Below are 21314 nucleotides of genomic sequence, written 5' to 3'. Positions count from 1 at the left end.
TGGAGAAAAACTGGAGGAAGTAAAGTGTTTTAGATATCTGGGAGTGGATCTGGCAGCGGATGGCACCATGGAAGCGGAAGAGGATCATAGGGTGGGGGAGGGGGCGAAAATCCTGGGAGCCTTGAAGAATGTGTGGAAGTCGAGAACATTATCTCGGAAAGCAAAAATGGGATGTTTGAAGGAATAGTGGTTCCAACAATGTTGTATGGTTGCGAGGCATGGGCTATGGATAAAGTTGTTCCTTCATTAGGAAAACTAAAAATGAGAGGGGAGGATTTCCAGCCCCCCGCTCCCTTCCCTTTTAGTCGCCTTCTACGACACGCAGGGAGTAATAATAGGGTAAGAGAGATGTGTGGAAATAAAAAGAGCGTGGCTGAGAGAGCAGAAGAGGGTGTTTTGAAATGGTTTGGGCACATGGAGAGAATGAGTGAGGAAAGATTGACCAAGAGGATACATGTCGGAGGTGGAGGGAACGAGGAGAAGTGGGAGACCATATTGGAGGTGGAAAGATGGAGTGAAAAAGATTTTGTGTGATCAGGGCCTGAACATGCAGGAGGGTGAAAGGAGGGCAAGGAATAGAGTGAATTGGATCGATGTGGTATACCGGGGTTGACGTGCTGTCAGTGGATTGAATCAGGGCATGTGAAGCGTCTGGGGTAAACCATGGAAAGCTGTGTAGGTATGTATATTTGCGTGTGTGGATGTGTATGTATATACATGTGTATGGGTTGGGCCATTTCTTTCGTCTGTATCCTTACGCTACCTCGCAAACGCAGGAGACAGCGACAAAGCAAAAAAAAAAAAAAAATATGTGTGTGTGTGTGTGTGTGTGTGTGTGTGTGTGTGTGTGTGTGTATGTGTGTGTGTGTATGAGTCTGTTTCCTGGCGCTACCTTGCTGAAGTAGGAAGTGGTGATTGAGTATAATAATAAATCATAAATATAATACATATCCCTGGGGATAGGGGACTGGGGCGGGGGGCTAGAAACCCATCTCTCCTTGTATTTCAACTTTCTAAAAGGGGAAACAGAAGAAGGAGTCACACAGGGAGTGCTCATCCTCCTCGAAGGCTCAGATTGGGGTGTATAAATGCGTGTGGATGTAATCAAGATGAGAAAAAGGAGAGATAGGTAGTATGTTTGAGGAAAGGAGCCTGGATGCTTTGGCTCTTAGTGAAACGAAGCTCAAAGGTAAAGGGGAAGAGTGATTTGGGGATGTTTTGGCAGTAAAGTCAAGCATTGGTGAGAGAACAAGCGCAAAGCAAGGAGTAGCACTACTCCTGAAACGGGAGTTGTGGGAGTATATGATAGAGTGTAAGAAAGTGAACTCTAGATTGATATGGGTAAAAGTGAAAGTGGATGGAGAGAGATGGGTGATTATTGGGGCCTATGCACCTGGGCATGAGAAGAAATATCATGTGAGGCAAGTGTTTTGGGAGCAGCTGAGTGAGTGTGTTAGCAGTTTTGATGCACGAGACCGGGCTATAGTGATGGGTGATTTGAATGCAAAGGTGAGTAATGTGGCAGTTGAGGGAATACTTGGTGTACATGGGGTGTTCAGTGTTGTAAATGGAAATGGTGAAGAGCTTGTAGATCTGTGTGCTGAAAAGGACTGGTGGTTGGGAATACTTGGTTTAAAAAGAGAGATGTACATAATTATATGCATGTAAGTAGGAGAGATGGCCAGAGAGCATTATTGGATTATGCGTGAATTGATAGGCGCATGAAAGAGAGACTTTTGGATGTTAATGGGCTGAGAGGTGCAACTGGAGGGAATGTCTGATCTTTAGTTTGTGGAGGTGAAGGTGAAGATTTGTTGAGATTTTCAGAAAAGAAGAGAGAATGTTAGGGTGAAGAGAGTGATGAGAGTAAGTGAGCTTGGAGAGGAGACTTATAGGAGGAAGTACAAGGAGAGACTGAGTGCAGAATGGAGAAAGGTGAGAGGAAAGGACATAAGGGAAGTGGGAGAAGAATGGGATGTATTTAGGGAAGCAGTGATGGCTTACGCAAAAGATGCTTGAGGTATGAGAAGCGTGGGAAGTGGGCAGATTAGAAAGGGTAGTGAGTGGTGGGATGAAGGAGATTATTAGTGAAAGAGAAGAGAGAGGCATTTGGATGATTTTTGCAGGGAAATAATGCAAATGACTGGGAGATTTTTAAAAGAAAGAGGCAGGAGGTCAACAGAAAGAAACAAGAGGTGAAAAAGAGGGCAAATGAGCATTGGGGTGAGAGAGCATCATTAGATTTTAGGGAGAATAAAAAGATGTTTTGGAAGGAGGTAAATAAAGTGCGTAAGACAAGAGAACAAATGGGAACATCGGTGAAGGGGGCTAATGAGGAGGTAATAACAAGTAGTGGTGATGTAAGAAGGAGATGGAGTGAGTATTTTGAAGGTTTGTTAAATGTGTTAGATGATAGAGTGGCAGACATAGGGTGTTTTGGTCGTGGTGGTGTGCGAAGTGAGAGGGTCATGGAGAATCATTTGGTAAACAGAGAAGAGGTAGTGAAAGTTTTGCGGAAGATGAAAGCCAGCAAGGCGGCAGATTTGGATGGTTTTGCAATGGAATTTATTAAAAAAGTGGGTGACTGTGTTGTTGACTGGTTGGTGAGGATACTTAATGTATGTATGGCTCATGGTGAAGTGCCTGAGGATTGGCGGAATGCATGCACAGTGACACTGCACAAAGGCAAAGGGGATAAAGACGAGTGCTCAAATTACAGAGGTATAAGTTTGTTGAGTATTCCTGGGAAATTATATGGGAGGGTATTGATTGAGAGGGTGAAGACATACAGAGCATCAGACTGGGAAAGAGCAGTGTGGTTTAAGAAGTGGTAGAGGATGTGTGGCTCAGGTGTTTGCTTTGAAGACTAAGTGAGAAATACCTAGAAAATCAGATGGATCTGTATGTAGCATTCATGGATCTGGAGAAGGCATATGATAGAGTAGAGATGCTCTGTGGAAGGTATTAAAAGTATATGGTTTGGGAGGAAAGTTACTAGAAGCAGTGAAAAGTTTTTATCGAGGATGTAAGGCATATATACGTGTAGGAAGAGAGGAGAGTGATTGGTTCTCACTGAATGTCGGTTTGCAGCAGGGGTGCGTGATGTCTCCATGGTTGTTTAATTTGTTTATGGATGGGGTTGTTAGGGAGGTGAATGCAACAGTTTTGGAAAGAGGGGCAAGTATGCAGTCTGTTGTGGATGAGAGAGCTTGGGAAGTGAGTCAGTTGTTGTTCGCTGATGATACAGCGCTGGTGGCTGATTCGGATGAGGAACTGCAGAAGCTGGTGACTGAGTTTGGTAAAGTGTGTGAAAGAAGAAAAAGCTGAGAGTAAATGTGAATAAGAGCAAGGTTATTAGGTAAAGTAAGGTTACGGGACAAGTCGATTGGGAGGTGAGTTTGAATGGAGAAAAACTGGAGGAAGTGAAGTGTTTTAAATATCTGGGATTTGGCAGCGGATGGAACCATGGAAGCGAAAGTGAGTCATAAGGTGGGGGAAGGGGGCGAATGTTCTGGGAGCGTTGAAGAATGTGTGGAAGGCAAGACCATTATCTCAAAAAGCAAAAATGGGTATGTTAGAGGGAATTGTGGTTCCAACAATGTTATATGGCTGCGAGGTGTGGGCTATAGATAGGGTTGTGCGGAGGAGGGTGGATGTGTTGGAAATGAGATAATTGAGAACAATATGTGGTGTGAGGTTGTTTAATCGAGTCAGTAATGAAAGGGTAAGAGAGATGTATGGCAATAAAAAGAGTGTGGTTGAGAGACCAGAAGAGAGTGTATTGAAATGATTTGGTTACATGGAGAGAATGAGTGAGGAAAGATTGACCAAGAGGATATATGTGTCAGAGGTGAAGGGAAAGAGGAGAATTGGGAGAACAAATTGGAGGTGGAAGGATGGAGTGAAAAAGATTTTGAGCGATCAGGGCCTGAACATGCAGGAGGGTGAAAGGTGCGCAAGGAATAGAGTGAATCGGAACAATGTGGTAAACTGGGGTCAACATGCTGTCAATGGATTGAACCAGGGAATGTGAAGCATTTGGGGTAAACCATGGAAAGTCTGTGGGTGCCTGGATGTGGAAAGGGAGCTGTGGTTTCGGTGCATTATACATGACAGCTAGAGAGTGAATGGGAAAAAATGTTGCCTTTGTTGTCTTTTCCTAGCACTACCCCGCACGCGTGTGGGGAGAAGGGGGTGTCATTTCATGTGTGGCAGGGTGGCGACGGGAATTAATAAAGGCAATAAGTGTGAATTGTGTACATGTGTATATGTGTATATGTCTGTGTATGTATATATATGTATATGTTGGAATGTATAGGTATGTATATGTGCATGTGTGGATGTGTATGTTTATACATGTGTATGTGGGTGGGTTGGGCCATTCTTTTGTCTGTTACCTTGCGCTACCTCGCTAACGCAGGAGACAGCGACAAAGGATGATAAGTAAATAAACAAATATTACATGCGTACATATATTTGCTGATAACAACAAGGAAAATGAAACACAATAAGTTCCCAAGTGCACTTTCACGTAATGATCACATTGTCAGGAAAGATACAAGAATGAGACAGAAGATATGGAACAGTTGGTTGATATACACGGAAGAGACGTAGCTAAGATGTTAATGGTGAACAAGCGTTATCAGATGGTGGTGATGTTTGGGTCTGGTATCATGCCTGTCATAAGATTTCATCATGTGGACAGGAAAAAGAATTGTTTACAAATTTTGCCTTCGACAAAGCTATCTAGTTTATACAGACCTCCTCTAATATCAATGTTACAATTCTTTATGTATCTAATAACAGAAGATTCAATGATATGTCTCATAGTAACAGAGTTACATACATAATAACTGAATTAGAGTTACTCTAGTCGATACATTTTTCATACTTTTAACATGATTAAACAAAGCATTCGATTCTTCTCCTGTTCTTATACTATATTCATGTTGCTGAAGTCTAACATAAAGATCCTTACAGTCTACCCAACATAAAACATATTACATCTTTTACAAGTGATTCTGGAAAAACAGCCTGCAGAATTTTCTGGCAAATTCTTGATCAAAATATTCTTTATAGTATTGTTAGGCCTGAAGGATACATGTACATTAAAGGATTTTGGCAACCTGGGATGAAATATAAAATCATCATTAAAAGGGAGAACTAAAAGATTCTTGGTATCAAGGGAAGGTTTGGGTTTAACTCTATAAAATTATTTCTTTGCCAACTTAAGAGATTTATCAATGAAAGATCTAGGATACTTTAACTTGGATCCAATAAAATATATCTTCTCAAACTCAGCATCAATAAATCAGGCAACATAATTATAGTATAAGAACAGGACAAGAGTCAAATACTTTCTTTAATCATGTTAAAAATTATGACCATTGTACTGACTGGAGTAACACTAATTCAGTTTTTAACTGTAACTCCTTTACCACAAGAAATATAACTGAATCTTCTATGAATCCTCTATTATCAAATACACAAAGAACAGTAACATTAATATTAGTGAAGGTCTATACAAACACAATTCCCTTTCCTGTCCATGAATAAAATTCTATGACAGGTATGATGCTAGACCCGAACATCACCAACCCAAACACCACCATCTGATAACGCTTGTTTACCATTGACGTCATAGCTATGTGTCTTCCTTGTACATCAACTGACTGCTATGTCATTTATCTCATTCTTGTATATCCCCTGACGATATTATCATTACACAAATATTCACTGGAGAACTTATCGCGTTTCATTTTCCTCATAGTTATCAGAAAATACTAAATCATGTGCACCACTGTGACCTCTTGCAATATACACACATAGAAACATGTCCATATTAATGCTTGTTCACCATCGTCCATTCCTGACACCACCCTGCCCCACAGGAAACAGCAGAAATGCACGAACGTACAAAAAAAATGATAACATATACATTCTTCACTTTCCCCTAAACCTGATCACCACCCCTGCATCAGCGAGGTAGCACCAGGAAAAAGATGAAGAAAGACCACATCTGCTCACATCCATACATTAGCTGTCATGTGTAACGCACCCAAACCACAGCTCCCTATCCACATCCACGCCCTACAGACCTTTCCATGGTTTACCCCACACATTTCACATGCCCTGGTTCAGTCCACTCCCAGCACGTTGACCCCAGTATCCCTCATTATTCCAATTCACTCTCCTCCTTGCATGCCTTTCACCCTCCTGCATGTTCAGGCCCCAATCACCCAAAATCTTCTCCAATATGGTCTCCTCACTCTCCATGTTCCCTCTACTTCTTTCCATGTTGAAAAAGAATATAAAACATGAAAATAATGGAACCATACTTCAAATAAAAGAAAAAGGACATTGATTCATGAAAAAGCTAGCAAACAGCAGCAGCAACAAACATGTCTAGCTGCTCGCTATTCCCTCAAAATTTTTTGAGCCCTGGGTGACTAGGAAGGAGCAGATCAATGATGCCTACCAGGTGGCAGTTGCCGATTACAGAAGGTAAGGCCAATATAACAAGTGAGACGGTACAAACACATATATGTCATTCATAAAGGAGGAGCAAAGGATGGTGTCTTCTGACTGGAATCATATGGGTAAGAACAGCCCTGATCTATTTATCACCATACTGGTGGGAAAGACCACAGGGAAGAGATGATGATTTGTGTACGGCAAACCTCTGCTATCTATGGACATATAAAATTATTCACAACCTGACTTGGTTTCAATCATCATCAATCTCCCTACCTAACTTTTCAATGCTATAAATTCTACATACCTGCCACGGCCTCTGCCACGAGTTTTACCCATCATCCACACATTATCATATGCTGGATTGAACTCAGGGTCATCTGGTCGAATCCCTTGGTCTTCTGGCCGTAGTTCATCTGCTAATAGGTCTTCATCCTCATCCAATGGTTCAACTTTCAGCTCAATGCTTGGCTCATCATGTATAGGACTGTCTATATCCATTGACTCTGTTGATGATATAAAACAAAACATATATCAGCCATGTCATCATTACAGAATCAATCAACTAATGACAATGTCTGTTCTCAGTTCAGAAATGTAGTAAAAACGTACCTAAGCTGTGAATATAAAAAGAAAAAACGAGACTGCTATATTCTAATATCTTGAAAAAAACAGGGAGTGTATAATCATCACCAACAGGCCTAACTAGGCCGATAAATGTCACATTTACCTGCTTAATCTGCCATTCAAAAGTACAGCATCATAAGTCACCAAATGGTCAAAAACATTTCTTACCTTGCTATAAGATCTGAGGTACTACTATCAATCTAATCAGAGAATAACTTTTGAAAAGGAGACACCTGGATCTGTATCTAAATCCAGAGCAACTTAACTAGGAAACATTTTGCCATTAAGCTGGGCTAATGTGTAATGTTCCTCTGTCACCTTGCACACTCACCATACACACTGCATAACTGCCAATCCTGGGATAATCTGGAACTGTTTCTAACCATTCACCCAAGTTTCTTTTAAGTGTTTCTGTGCTAATGGGGATGGATAAATGACAACAATTTGAAAAAATATAAACAGCTTTCTTTAGGCCTTTCATAACTGAACTCTGTTTACTCTATGAGTCCTTGGACACAAGTAGAAGTGAGGGATACAAAGAAATTTGCATTATCAATACTTTAAAATTATGTCTTTATGTGAAGCCCCATATATATGTCTCCAGGCTTGCTATGTACTGCAGATGTCTCTCATGGTTTAGATGCTACAACATACTGATTTGCTTGTTCCTAAAGCTGATTTCTGTAATCTTAATATGGTGAATAATTTCCTGACTGGACACTATTGTTTCTTCTAGCTTTTTTGTTTGTAACCCTTCTTCCATGTTTCTGTCTATTCATCTACAAAAAAAAAAAATCCTCTGCAGGGGGTGATATGGTTCTCTCACATAAAATTAAGAACATTCTAAGGCTTCTTTTGTTTGTGAGTGATTGTATAAACATTTTTGAGAAGAAGCATCTGCATTTATCATTGTACCTACAGTCCCTTTCTCTTTGGACACTGCTACACCTTAACATAGGAATAAAATGAAACCTACCCTAGTATATTCTCAAGATTTCCCAGAATGACAGATAATACTGATGTAGCACCAGCACACTTGTCTGTTTTGCAATCCAGTTTGTGATGTGATGTTAATATGGTTTTGTTACCAGTCTTTTTTTTTCAATTTCTATGAGACTCATTTCCATTTCTTGAAATAACTAAGGAAACAATTTTATTTCTGGTTCCAGCAGGTGAAGAATCCATACTAAGAATGAGGATAACAGATCCTCCCAACTGAAATGGGACTTAACATGTCTTTGGTAATCTGTCTCAACCTTAAAAACATACATCAGCAACTGATATCATACAAGGAGTTCTGCATACTGAGTGACACTGTGATCCTTAAATTACCATGTAGATTTTCTTTACATATATGCCTAACAATGCCTATATTTTAGTGATCATGAAGTAAGAACTACACATTTTCTGATTTTGAAATCTTAAACTTTAAGGAGATATCCTTCACTGTAAAGTGACCTTTACAAAAAAAAAGCAAATACTGTATTGCAATGCAATTATTTGTGAACAAATAAATCAAAATGTATTAAACTCATATAGTACCTAACATTTGTGTCAAATATAAAATAAATCCACTGTGAAACTTTATATCATGGCTATACTGTGTAGCCGTTGGGAACTCAAGGGTGGGCCATTTTGATACATGTTTCTTTTCCTACACCTTGAAGCTTTGGAACTCCCTACCCTCTTAATAACTGTGACCTGGCACATTTTAAAAGACAGGTTTTTCACATCCTTAAACCTTTGTAAAAATACTTTCCCTCATCTCCTTTTTCCCCTTTTATGAACCTCTCTGTATTTCAATTACGGCCCAGCCTTGATGTAGACTTTTGTCTGTGACTGTAGCCTCCAATGTACTATAAAAAAAGAAAAACAAAATCACCAAGGTACCTGTTTATATGTATGCTGTGTATGTAGGAGTTAATTCTACACTCCCCTCCAAAAAGTTTGGTTGGAAAATAACAAAAATACATACCAATACACTCAAAACTCATTTCATTTTCTGTTCATAGATTCATATTATACAGATTAGCATACCAAGAGCAAAGTATATGCATATTGAAGGCCAAGACGAAAGATGTATCTGAAAATGAAAAATTTTGTACATACCTATGTTTCCTTCATCTGTATCAGGTAACTTAAGTCTTCTAAGGAATGATCGATTGTACCATCCCGCTAAAGTATTCTTGATAACCTCTGATCGCTCCTGCATTTCATCTAGCTCATCTAGTAGCTTGAAGCATCGACGACACAACGTCTTTGAATACACCTGCAACAATACAGAAACTTAGGAATTTTCAAATTCAGTTCAGATTCCAAGATAATATATGCCATATGAATAATCTTAAACCAAATATCTTATCTCACTATGGTATTAACAACCAAGATTATGCAAGTCTGACAAACCTGAGCAGCATCCAGGGGAGACTTAATGATCTGTTCCAACATATTCCCAAGCTGTTGTTTAGTGTGAGAAGTAACACTGGATTCTAGGAACAAGTTGTGTATATCCTGTCCATGAATGTCCCTTATTGCTCGGTCACATACCTGTCAATTACATATCATTATAACCTATGCACAGGATTATTATTTACAGCAATCAATTACTCTAGGTCCTCCCAATTCAGTCTTTCAAACTGGAGCTCCTCTCTGTCCTTACCTTACTTAATTTCAACTTTCTTCTGTCACACAATCTCCTTAACTCTATCAGAAGCCTCTGGAGTCTGCCATCATAGCCATGTCATCTGCAATTACCAACTAATTCACCTCTATTCTTCCCCACTACCAATATGCCGTAGGTATGCCTCTCGCTATAAGACCCTTGCATTTGCCTCCTTCACTAACTAGTCCCTAAACAAATTAAATAACCAAGATAATATCACATCCTTGACACAGACCCACCTTCACTGAGAACCACTCACCCTCCTCCCTTCCTACTCAAACATATGTCTTAATGTCCTGGTAAAAGCTCCTTGCTGCATTTAATAACTTTCCATTCACAACATATTCATGACATCTTCCACAAGGCCTCCCTATCAACCCAATCATATGCTTCCTCAAGATCCATAAATACCTCATACAATTCACTCTTTTTCAAAGCATATCTGGCACAAATTCTTCAAAGCAAACACCTAGTCCATACATCCTTTAGGTTTTAGTTTTCAAGTTGTGAACAAGGGTATGTTGAAATATAAAGAGCAACAACAGGTGACGGACAATGGATGGATAAACAAACAGATGGATGACAAATGAACAAGTGACAGATGGATGGAAGTAAGACAAAGCATTATGCAACACAAAAAAGACAAAGTCTTGCATTCTATCCATTCAAGAAGCTGGTCTGAAGGTACTGTAAGAATCATCAAAATTCACCTAAGAAACAGGAGCATCAAGCTAGGGGCTGGGTGAAGGGCTGGAGTAGCTGTACTTAGGCATGTTTAATGCTCTGATGCCCTCTCAAGCAGTTCTTACATTGTTGCTAGCTTCATGTAATTAGATACACTTTGGGACTAAAAACAAAAACCAAAAAAAAAATGAATGAACTATGGCATTACAGAAATGTCTGGGGCAATATCCATACAACATAACAGAAAATTCCATAAACAAGGGAGCCATTTCAGTGAGCTTCAGTACCCTGGCAAGTGACAGATTAAGGTACAGTAGTTGCAGAGGCCTGACACACTGGAGTGATGTAAGAAAGCAGCAAACATCTTATACTTTCATACTGAAGGTCTCAATCAACACTTTTCAGACATAACCTTTACTCTATCCTAACTCAGAGTATTCCAAATCAATACATGTTGCAGCACTACAAGACCTACAAAAGTGACACTGCAACTCTTTAGTCACTCTTATATGCCAACACATGACTGCCATTAGCTTTAAATAGTGGAATACAATGGCACTCTGAGTGCCATACCATCCTCAACATAGATTGTTTCGGTACATATGGTATCTTAAACGTGAAAAACTCCACTCTACTCATTTTCTTTCATACTATTTTGCCATATCTCATGAACCAAGGAAGCACCAGGAGCAAATGAAGAACACCCGCATTTACTTATATCCACACTCTACCTCTCATGTAACTGAAAAATAGCATTCAAAAGGAGACAAGGAAAATATTGAGTTACCTACCAGACAAACAACAGGGACCCCAGGTTTAAGTCCTGCCCCCTCCATTTTCACAGCTTCTTCTGCCCGTTGGACAGCGATCCGCGTACCTTCACTCATTTTTAGCCCATTACTGCAGAGATCATATGATTCATAAATAAACCTCATTAAAGGAGCATCCTACATTTATTAAATCTATCGTTACATCAATATAATTTAAAACAGAAAAACAAAAAGAGGATTGCTGAATGGAAAATGACTACTCTGCAAAAGTTGAAATAAATGAAGAACATAAGCTCAGAAATCTTGAAACAAAGAAGCAAAACAAACTACTGAGCAGGGCCAATGAGGAAGCACTGCATGCAGTCAAGAATTGGTTAATTAAGGAAGAATCAAGTTGATAACATAGAAAAGGTAAAAGGGCAAATATTGTCCAGATCAGCTGTGTGGCAATGTAAATACAATTTCCAGATTAGGTAGGAGATACCTGGTGATAAACAGGACACTGCTAGACTACAGGAGACAACAGAAAGATGGGTTATTATGCAGATAAGGGAAGCCAATGTAGAGGGAGGTAACCAGGCAAAAGTCAATAATGGTCTTTGGGCTGGAGAAAAATCATCTCCCAAACATGGAGAAAAGAGCAGCCCTAGAAGGACAAAAGGTCTTAGAAAGACATCATGTAATGAATTCAAAAGAAGCAAGAGATGAAATCAAGGAAGTTGGGTGAATGGTGATATACGGACAAGACACCTGGGGAAGGCCACAAGGTAGTTAAACTGGTATATCAACAAGCTAGAAAGGAGAGTTCAAAAGAATATTTCTCAGGAGTGAGAGAGATAAAGCCAAAGAGAACTGGCAAAAGGCAAAACATGAAAGGAGTCAAGACAGCCTAAGGGTAGGAACAACACCCCTACCTTTAGTCCAAGGAGACTAGAATCAGCTAGTAGGAAGTCCCTTGGGCAGAAGGTTTTGTATACAAATGCAAAGGGCCTGGTTGCAAATGGAAAGGAGCTACAATGTATGGAACGTTTATGAGACAGCAAACCAGATATTGTGAGAGTGGTGCACACAAAGCTCATATATAAAATCAACTCTAACCTAGTCTGTCCATGGGTGGTACACAACAGCAACAAAGGATAAAGAAAATAAAGGAGGGACATTAGCCCTCTTGATAAGACATCCATGAAGTATCAGTAGATAACACAATAAAGACAATGTATAAAGAATATTGGTGGATAGGATTTGTATAATAATAATAACACAATACAGACAATGTATAAAGAGTATTGGTGGATAGGATTTGTATAATAATAATTTTACACTCCTGCAAGTGTAACAAAGCAAAACAGGCATATTCAGAGAATAATGAAAGATCAATAAGCATGGTGAAAGAAGCAACAAGGCTTTCCCTCCTCAGAGATGGTAAAGTACTAATAATAAGGGATTTCAATTACAGGGAAACAGACTGGGAGAATCCAGATTCCAAAGGGATGCTGAGTCATGGAAACAAATTCCTTGAAAGTATACAGAACTTTCTTTACAAATAAGTCACAGAGCATAAAGAACTAGGGGAGATGATAAGCCATCTATACACGATGTTGTCTTTACATACTGCAGCAAGGAAACAGAACATAAGCATGATGCTCCTATTGGAAAAAATTATCATGTCATGCTTACTTTTTAACATGTGCAGTGGGGAACCAAAGAAAGGGATCAGAGTGGGCTAAGGAACCGAAGATGAAACACAGTCATGGCAACTACATGGAATTAACCAAGGTCTTTGAGAGATAAACACTGAAGAGGTCAAAACATGGGTACCTCTGATGGCCAAAAGAGGAAGAGGATCAAAATGGAGAGAGATATGGCTCAACAAGGAATGTCATAAAGCAAGAGAGCTCAGGGACGTACTATGGAGGGGGTATGAAAGACAACGAAGCCAGCTAACCAACATAAGAAAGATACAGGAGCAATAAATGTGTACTGCAAAGTAAGAAGGGAGAAGCAGAGAGATTTTGAAAAAAAGCATGGTGGAAAAATAAAAGACAATGCAAAGCTTTTACATAATCTAATGAGAAACAACTTTCAGTGAAAATAGCGAAACAGTCTAAGGGACTCAAAGGGAAGATTTCTTGAGGATGATGAGAAAATAAGGAAGTAAGTGAATGATGAATTCAGTAGTGTTTCTACTGTGGAGGTTGTGGTGGGAAGAGATGAAGTCTTGGAATGCATATCTATCAACAGAAATCATATAAATAGGCTATCAAAATAATTCAGCCTACATAAAGTCCATGGTCCTGATAAAGTCCCCCCATACATGCTGATATAATGAGTGAAGGCACTTGCCAGCCCACTAGAAATGATGTTCAATAAGTCACAAGGGGAAGGTGCAGTTCCTCCAACTATGTGAAAAAAGCCAAAGTTGTGCCTACATTAAAAAGAAGTGGTAGAGGATGTGTGGATCAGGTGTTTGCTTTGAAGAATGTATGTGAGAAATACTTAGAAAAGCAAATGGATTTGTATGTAGCATTTATGGATCTGGAGAAGGTATATGATAGAGTTGATAGAGATGCTCTGTGGAAGGTATTAAGAATATATGGTGCGGGAGGCAAGTTGTTAGAAGCAGTGAAAAGTTTTTATCGAGGATGTAAGGCATGTGTACGTGTAGGAAGAGAGGAAAGTGACTGGTTCTCAGTGAATGTAGGTTTGTGGCAGGGGTGTGTGATGTCTCCATGGTTGTTTAATTTGTTTAGGGATGGGGTTGTTAGGGAGGTAAATGCAAGAGTTTTGGAAAGAGGGGCAAGTATGAAGTCTGTTGGGGATGAGAGAGCTTGGGAAGTGAGTCAGTTGTGGTTCGCTGATGATACAGCACTGGTGGCTGATTCATGTGAGAAACTGCAGAAGCTGGTGACTGAGTTTGGTAAAGTGTGTGAAAGAAGAAAGTTAAGAGTAAATGTGAATAAGAGCAAGGTAATTAGGTACAGTAGGGTTGAGGGTCAAGTCAATTGGGAGGTAAGTCTGAATGGAGAAAAACTGGAGGAAGTAAAGTGTTTTAGATATCTGGGAGTGGATCTGGCAGCGGATGGAACCATGGAAGCGGAAGTAGATCATAGGGTGGGGGAGGGGGCGAAAATCCTGGGAGCCTTGAAGAATGTGTGGAAGTCGAGAACATTATCTCGGAAAGCAAAAATGGGTATGTTTGAAGGAATAGTGGTTCCAACAATGTTGTATGGTTGCGAGGCGTGGGCTATGGATAGAGTTGTGCGCAGGAGGATGGATGTGCTGGAAATGAGATGTTTGAGGACAATGTGTGGTGTGAGGTGGTTTGATCGAGTAAGTAACGTAAGGGTAAGAGAGATGTGTGGAAATAAAAAGAGCGTGGTTGAGAGAGCAGAAGAGGGTGTTTTGAAATGGTTTGGGCACATGGAGAGAATGAGTGAGGAAAGATTGACCAAGAGGATATATGTGTCGGAGGTGGAGGGAACGAGGAGAAATGGGAAACCAAATTGGAGGTGGAACGATGGAGTGAAAAAGATTTTGTGTGATTGGGGCCTGAACATGCAGGAGGGTGAAAGGAGGGCAAGGAATAGAGTGAATTGGATCGATGTGGTATACCGGGGTTGACGTGCTGTCAGTGGATTGAATCAGGGCATGTGAAGCGTCTGGGGTGAACCATGGAATGCTGTGTAGGTATGTATATTTGCGTGTGTGGACGTATGTATATACATGTGTATGTGGGTGGGTTGGGCCATTTCTTTCGTCTGTTTCCTTGCGCTACCTCACAAACGCGGGAGACAGCGACAAAGCAAAAAAGGAGAAAAGAAGATATATATATATATATATATATATATATATACATAAAAACAGGGGATGGGGGATCAGAAAATGGCACTGAACTACTGGTCAGTCTCAGAGACAAGTGAGGTTTGGAAAACATTGGGGAAGATAATTAGAAAGTAAATAAATGATTATTTGCGAATGATAAAATACTCTAACTGGGAGGCAACATAGTTCTAGGAACGGAGGTCATGCATAATAAATCTTTAGGACTTCAATGACATGGTGAGCTCCATCTTCGATCAAAGAAAGGGAAGCATAGACAGTGTTCTTGGACTACCATAAAGCCTTTGACATGGCCCCTCACTGGAGCCAATTTAAGATCTACAGGCAGGAACAAGGGGGTGGACTCCTTCACTGGATAGGCAGGAAGTGCATCCTCAAATCTGGTTGGCTAGGGCTAAAAGTAGCATGTTATAGGGATCGGTCTTGGGTCCTCTGTTATGCTTGGTGTTTATAAATAATTTGCCTGATGGACTAGAATCATATCTTAGCATGTTCATGAATAATGCCATGATCGTGATAGAAATAAAGAAAGATGACTGCATGAGCCTACAAGAGGACTCAAATGAACTCTAAAGTTGGTTATATAAATGGATGATAATATTCGATCCAAGCAAGTGCAGAATGAAAAAAATGGAAAAGAGTGAGAGTAGGTTTCAGTGTGATTATTACATGGTAGTGAAAAAACCAAAGAACTCTGCATGTGAAAGAGATCCTGGGGTCAACACTATGCCTAATTCATCATCTAAGCTACATATAAGAAAAAAATGAAAGAGGCAAACTGTCTGCCAGCAAATACAGGCACTGCATTTAAATACATGGACAAGGACATGTTTATAAAATTATTCACTCCATATATTTGACTAAAACTGGACTCAGGTCACTACTCAACACAAAAATGCCCAGATTTCTGACTGAAAGGGTACAGAGAAAAGCAACTATGATGGTTTCTGAATTAAGAGGAATATACTACAATAAGAGGCAGTCCACTATGGAAGAGAGGAGAGAGAAGGGGACCTAATAACAGCCTTTAAGTTTCTAAATCAGCTGGGTGATACTGACTGGGATCAATTCACCAAGAGATGCAGCACCAGAGTAACCAGAGGTCATGATTGAAAGCAAGGGTAAAAAGCTTGTTAGAGAGGATGTTAAAAATTACTGGTTTAATTTTAGGGTGGAGTGGATGGACTATAAAAACCAATTAGGCAGTGAATGCTTACAGTTTACAAAGGCTTAAAAGGCTATCTGATGGTACAGAAAGTCAAGGCGATTGGGCCCCATAAGTGTAGAACTCTTTCAACATACTGTACAAACAGGTAATTAACAGCTCCTACAGTTTCTCACTTGAGTCTGCCATCAGCACCATGACATAAGCAAACAACAACTGCCCCTCTCTCCAAGACTCTTAAATTTACAGTCCTCATCACCCTATCTATAAAAAGATTAAATAGCCATGGTGACACCATATATATCTGTTACAGACCCACCTTCACCTTGAACCACTAACGCTCTCTTCCTACTCTTCCTACTCATACAAACACATTACTCTCTTAATAAAAAACCCTAACTGCTTCTAATAGCTTTCTTCCCACACTAGATATTCCCTGCACTTTCCAAAAACCATCTTTATGAACACTATCATATGCTTTCTCCAGATCCATAGACATCACATACTAATCCTTTTGTTTCTCTACATATTTCTAAAACATTCTTCAACAAACACCTGACTGAGATACCGTGTACCACTCCTGAAACTGTATTGTCCTTCCCACAATCTGATACTCTGTGCATGCCACCACCCTCTCAATCATCACTCTTCCAAACAACTTAACCACATACCATCAAAACACATATACTCTGTAATTTAAATACTCAACTTTGCCACCCTTATCTTCATACAGTGGCACTGTTGGGATATTCTGCCCTGGCACTTCTGAATGATCCCTACACACATTAAAAATCCTATCTATCCAACCAACAAAAGTCTTCTTCATTATTCAGAAATTCAACTGCAATACCATCCTCTCCAGCAGACTAACCACATTTCATTTTGTGCTAGACTGTCAGCACATTTTCTCTTTTCATAAATATATAATAATAAATAAAATATTTATCATCTCGGAAGGATGTTTGAAGGAATAGTGATTCCAACAATGTTGTGTGGTTGCGAGGCATGGGCTATGGATAGAGTTGTGCGCAGGAGGGTGGATGTGCTGGAAATGAGATGTTTGAGGACAATATGTGGTGTGAGGTGGTTTGATCGAGTAAGTAATAATAGGGTAAGAGAGATGTGTGGTAATAAAAAGTGTGTGGTTGAGAGAGCAGAAGAGGGTGTTTTGAAATGGTTTGGTCACATGGAGAGAATGAGTGAGAAAAGATTGACCAAGAGGATATATGTGTCAGAGGTGGAGGGAACGAGGAGAAGTGGGAGACCAAATTGGAGGTGGAAAGATGGAGTGAAAAAGATTTTGAGTGATCGGGGCCTAAACATGCATGAGGGTGAAAGGCGTGCAAGGAATAGAGTGAATTGGAACGATGTGGTATACTGGGGTCGACGTGCTGTCAATGGATTGAACCAGGGTATGTAAAGCGTTCTGTAGGGCCTGGATGTGGAAAGGGAGCTGTGGTTTCGGTGCATTATTATATGACAGCTAGAGACTGAGTGTGAACGAATGGGGCCTTTGTTGTCTTTTCCTAGTGCCACCTTGCTCACATGAAGGGGGAGGGGGTTGTTATTCCATATGAGGCGAGGTGGCGATGGGAATGAATAAAGGCAGACAGTATGAATTATGTACATGTGTACATATGTATATGTCTGTGTGTGTATATATATGTATACATTGAGTTGTATAGGTATGTATATTTGCGTGTGTGGACGTGTATGTATATACATGTGTATGTGGGTGGGTTGGGCCATTCTTTCATCTGTTTCCTTGCGCTACCTCGCTAACGCAGGAGACAGCGACAAAGCAAAATAAATAAATATAAATATAATTTATTTGCTATTTATTATACTTTGTCACTGTCTCCCACGTTAATAAGGTAGCGCAAGGAAACAGGAAAGGAAGTTAAGTGCTTTAGGTATCTGAGAGTGGATTGAACCAGGGCATGTGAAGTGTCTGGGGTAAACCATGGAAAGTTTTCTGAGGCCTGGATGTGGAAAGGGAGCTGTGGTTCTAGTGCATTACACATGACAGCTACAGACTGAGTGTGAACGAATATGGCCTTTGTTGTCTTTTCCTAGCGCTACCTCATGCATGCGCGGGGGGAGGTGGGTGCCATTTCATGTGTGATGGGGTGGCAGCAGGAATGGATGAAGGCAGCATGTATGACTAAGTACATGTGTATAGGTATGTATATGTGCATGTGTATGTGGGTGGGTTGGGCCATTCTTTCATCTGTTTCCTTGCGCTACCTCACTAATGTGGGAGACAGCGACAAAGTATAATATATATATATATATATATATATATATATATATATATATATATTTTTTTTTTTTTTGCTTTGTCGCTGTCTCCCGCATTTGCGAGGTAGCGCAAGGAAACAGATGAAAGAAATGGCCCAACCCACCCCCATACACATGTATATACATACGTCCACACACGCAAATATACATACCTACACAGCTTTCCATGGTTTACCCCAGACGCTCCACATGCCTTGATTCAATCCACTGACAGCACATCACCCCCGGTATACCACATCGCTCCAATTCACTCTATTCCTTGCCCTCCTTTCACCCTCCTGCATGTTCAGGCCCCGATCACACAAAATCTTTTTCACTCCATCTTTCCACCTCCAATTTGGTCTCCCTCTTCTCCTCGTTCCCTCCACCTCCGACACATATATCCTCTTGGTCAATCTTTCCTCACTCATTCTCTCCATGTGCCCAAACCATTTCAAAACACCCTCTTCTGCTCTCTCAACCACACTCTTTTTATTTCCACACATCTCTCTTACCCTTACGTTACTCACTCGATCAAACCACCTCACACCACACATTGTCCTCAAACATCTCATTTCCAGCACATCCATCCTCCTGCGCACAACTCTATCCATAGCCCAAGCCTCGCAACCATACAACATTGTTGGAACCACTATTCCTTCAAACATACCCATTTTTGCTTTCCGAGATAATGTTCTCGACTTCCACACATTCTTCAAGGCTCCCAGAATTTTCGCCCCCTCCCCCACCCTATGATCCACTTCCACTTCCATGGTTCCATCCGCTGCCAGATCCACTCCCAGATATCTAAAACACTTCACTTCCTCCAGTTTTTCTCCATTCAAACTCACCTCCCAATTGACTTGACCCTCAACCCTACTGTACCTAATAACATTGCTCTTATTCACATTTACTCTTAACTTTCTTCTTTCACACACTTTACCAAACTCAGTCACCAGCTTCTGCAGTTTCTCACATGAATCAGCCACCAGCGCTGTATCATCAGCGAACAACGACTGACTCACTTCCCAAGCTCTCTCATCCCCAACAGACTTCATACTTGCCCATCTTTCCAAAACTCTTGCATTCACCTCCCTAACAACCCCATCCATAAACAAATTAAACAACCATGGAGACATCACACACCCCTGCCGCAAACCTACATTCACTGAGAACCAATCACTTTCCTCTCTTCCTACATGTACACATGCCTTACATCCTCGATAAAAACTTTTCACTGCTTCTAACAACTTGCCTCCCACACCATATATTCTTAATACCTTCCACAGAGCATCTCTATCAACTCTATCATATGCCTTCTACAGATCCATAAATGCTACATACAAATCCATTTGCTTTTCTAAGTATTTCTCACATACATTCTTCAAAGCAAACACCTGATCCACACATCCTCTACCACTTCTGAAACCACAATGCTCTTTCCCAATCTGATGCTCTGTACATGCCTTCACCCTCTCAATCAATATCCTCCCATATAATTTCCCAGGAATACTCAACAAACTTATACCTCCCCTATCCCTGGGGATAGGGGAGAAAGAATACTTCCCACGAATTCCTCACGTGTCGTAAAAGGCAACTAAAGGGGATGGGAGCGGGGGGCTAGAAACCCTCCTTTCCTTGTATTTTAACTTTCTAAACAGGGGAACAGAAGCAGAGAGTGCTCATCCTCCTCGAAGGCTCAGATTGGGGTGTCTAAATATGTGTGGATGTAACCAAGATGAGAAAAAAGGAGAGATAGGTAGTATGTCTGAGGAAAGGAACCTGGATGTTTTGGCTCTGAGTGAAATGAAGCTCAAAGGTAGAAGGGAAGAGCGGTTTGGGAATATCTTGGGAGTAAAGTCATGGGTTAGTGAGGGGACAAGAGCAAGGGAAGGAGTAGCACTAATTCTGAAACAGGAGTGGTGGGAGTATGTGATAGAGTGTAAGAAAGTACACCCTAGATTGATATGGGTAAAAGTGAAAGTGGATGGAGAGATGGGTGATTATTGGTGCATATGCACCTGGGCATGAGAAGAAAGATCATGAGAGGCAAGTGTTTTGGGAGCAGCTGAGTGAGTGTGTTAGTTGTTTTGATGCACAAGACCGGGTTATAGTGATGGGTGATTTGAATGCAAAGGTGAGTAATGTGGCAGTTGAGGGAATAATTGGTGTACATGGGGTGTTTAGTGTTGTAAATGGAAATGGTGAAGAGCTTGTAGATTTATGTGCTGAAAAAGGACTGGTGATTGGGAATACCTGGTTTAAAAAGAGAGATATAGATAAATATACGGCAAGAAAGCGTTACTGGATTGTTAATTGATAAGCGCGCGAAAGAGAGACTATTTGATGTTAATACGCTGATAGGTGCAACTGGAGGGATGTCTGATCATTAGCTTGTGGAGGTGAAGATTTGTAGAGGTTTTCAGAAAAGAAGAAAGAACGTTGGGGTGAAGAGAGTGGTGAGAGGAAGTGAGCTTGGGAAGGAGACTTGTGTGAGGAAGTACCAGGAGAGACTGAGTACAGAATGGAAAAAGGTGAGAACAAAAGATGTAAAGGGAGAGATGTATTCAGGGAAGCAGTGATGGCTTGTGCAAAAGATGCTTGTGGCATGAAAAGTGTGGGAGGTGGGCAGATTAGAAGGGGTAGTGAGTAGTGGGATGAAGAAGTAAGATCATTAGTGAAAGAAAAGAGTAAGGCATTTGGAAAATTTTGGCAGGGAAATAATGCAAATGACTGGGAGACGTATAAAAGAAAGAGGCAGGAGGTCAAGAGAAAGGTGCAAGAAGTAAAAAGGAGGGCAAATGAGAGTTGG

General features: G+C 40.6%; 1 protein-coding gene across 2 annotated transcripts in view; it reads right to left on the bottom strand.

The window, feature by feature from the left end:
- Window positions 1–21314, bottom strand: part of LOC139751341 (uncharacterized) — a 144929-nt gene that overhangs the window by 120214 nt on the left and 3401 nt on the right. For both annotated transcript variants that reach the window (XM_071666696.1, XM_071666695.1), the window contains exons 2-5: window positions 11239–11347; window positions 9508–9648; window positions 9211–9370; window positions 6782–6980 (exon numbers count right to left, since the gene is read on the bottom strand). In XM_071666696.1, coding sequence (XP_071522797.1) covers window positions 6782–6980; window positions 9211–9370; window positions 9508–9648; window positions 11239–11334 — 596 coding nt within the window. In that variant the 5' untranslated portion in view covers window positions 11335–11347. The remainder of the gene's footprint in view (window positions 1–6781; window positions 6981–9210; window positions 9371–9507; window positions 9649–11238; window positions 11348–21314) is intronic.

This window comes from Panulirus ornatus, chromosome 11 (assembly GCF_036320965.1).
Source record: "Panulirus ornatus isolate Po-2019 chromosome 11, ASM3632096v1, whole genome shotgun sequence".
Lineage (NCBI taxonomy): Eukaryota > Metazoa > Arthropoda > Malacostraca > Decapoda > Palinuridae > Panulirus > Panulirus ornatus.
The sequence above is the reverse complement of the archived record's forward strand: the minus strand, read 5'-3'. Positions and strand labels throughout refer to the sequence as shown.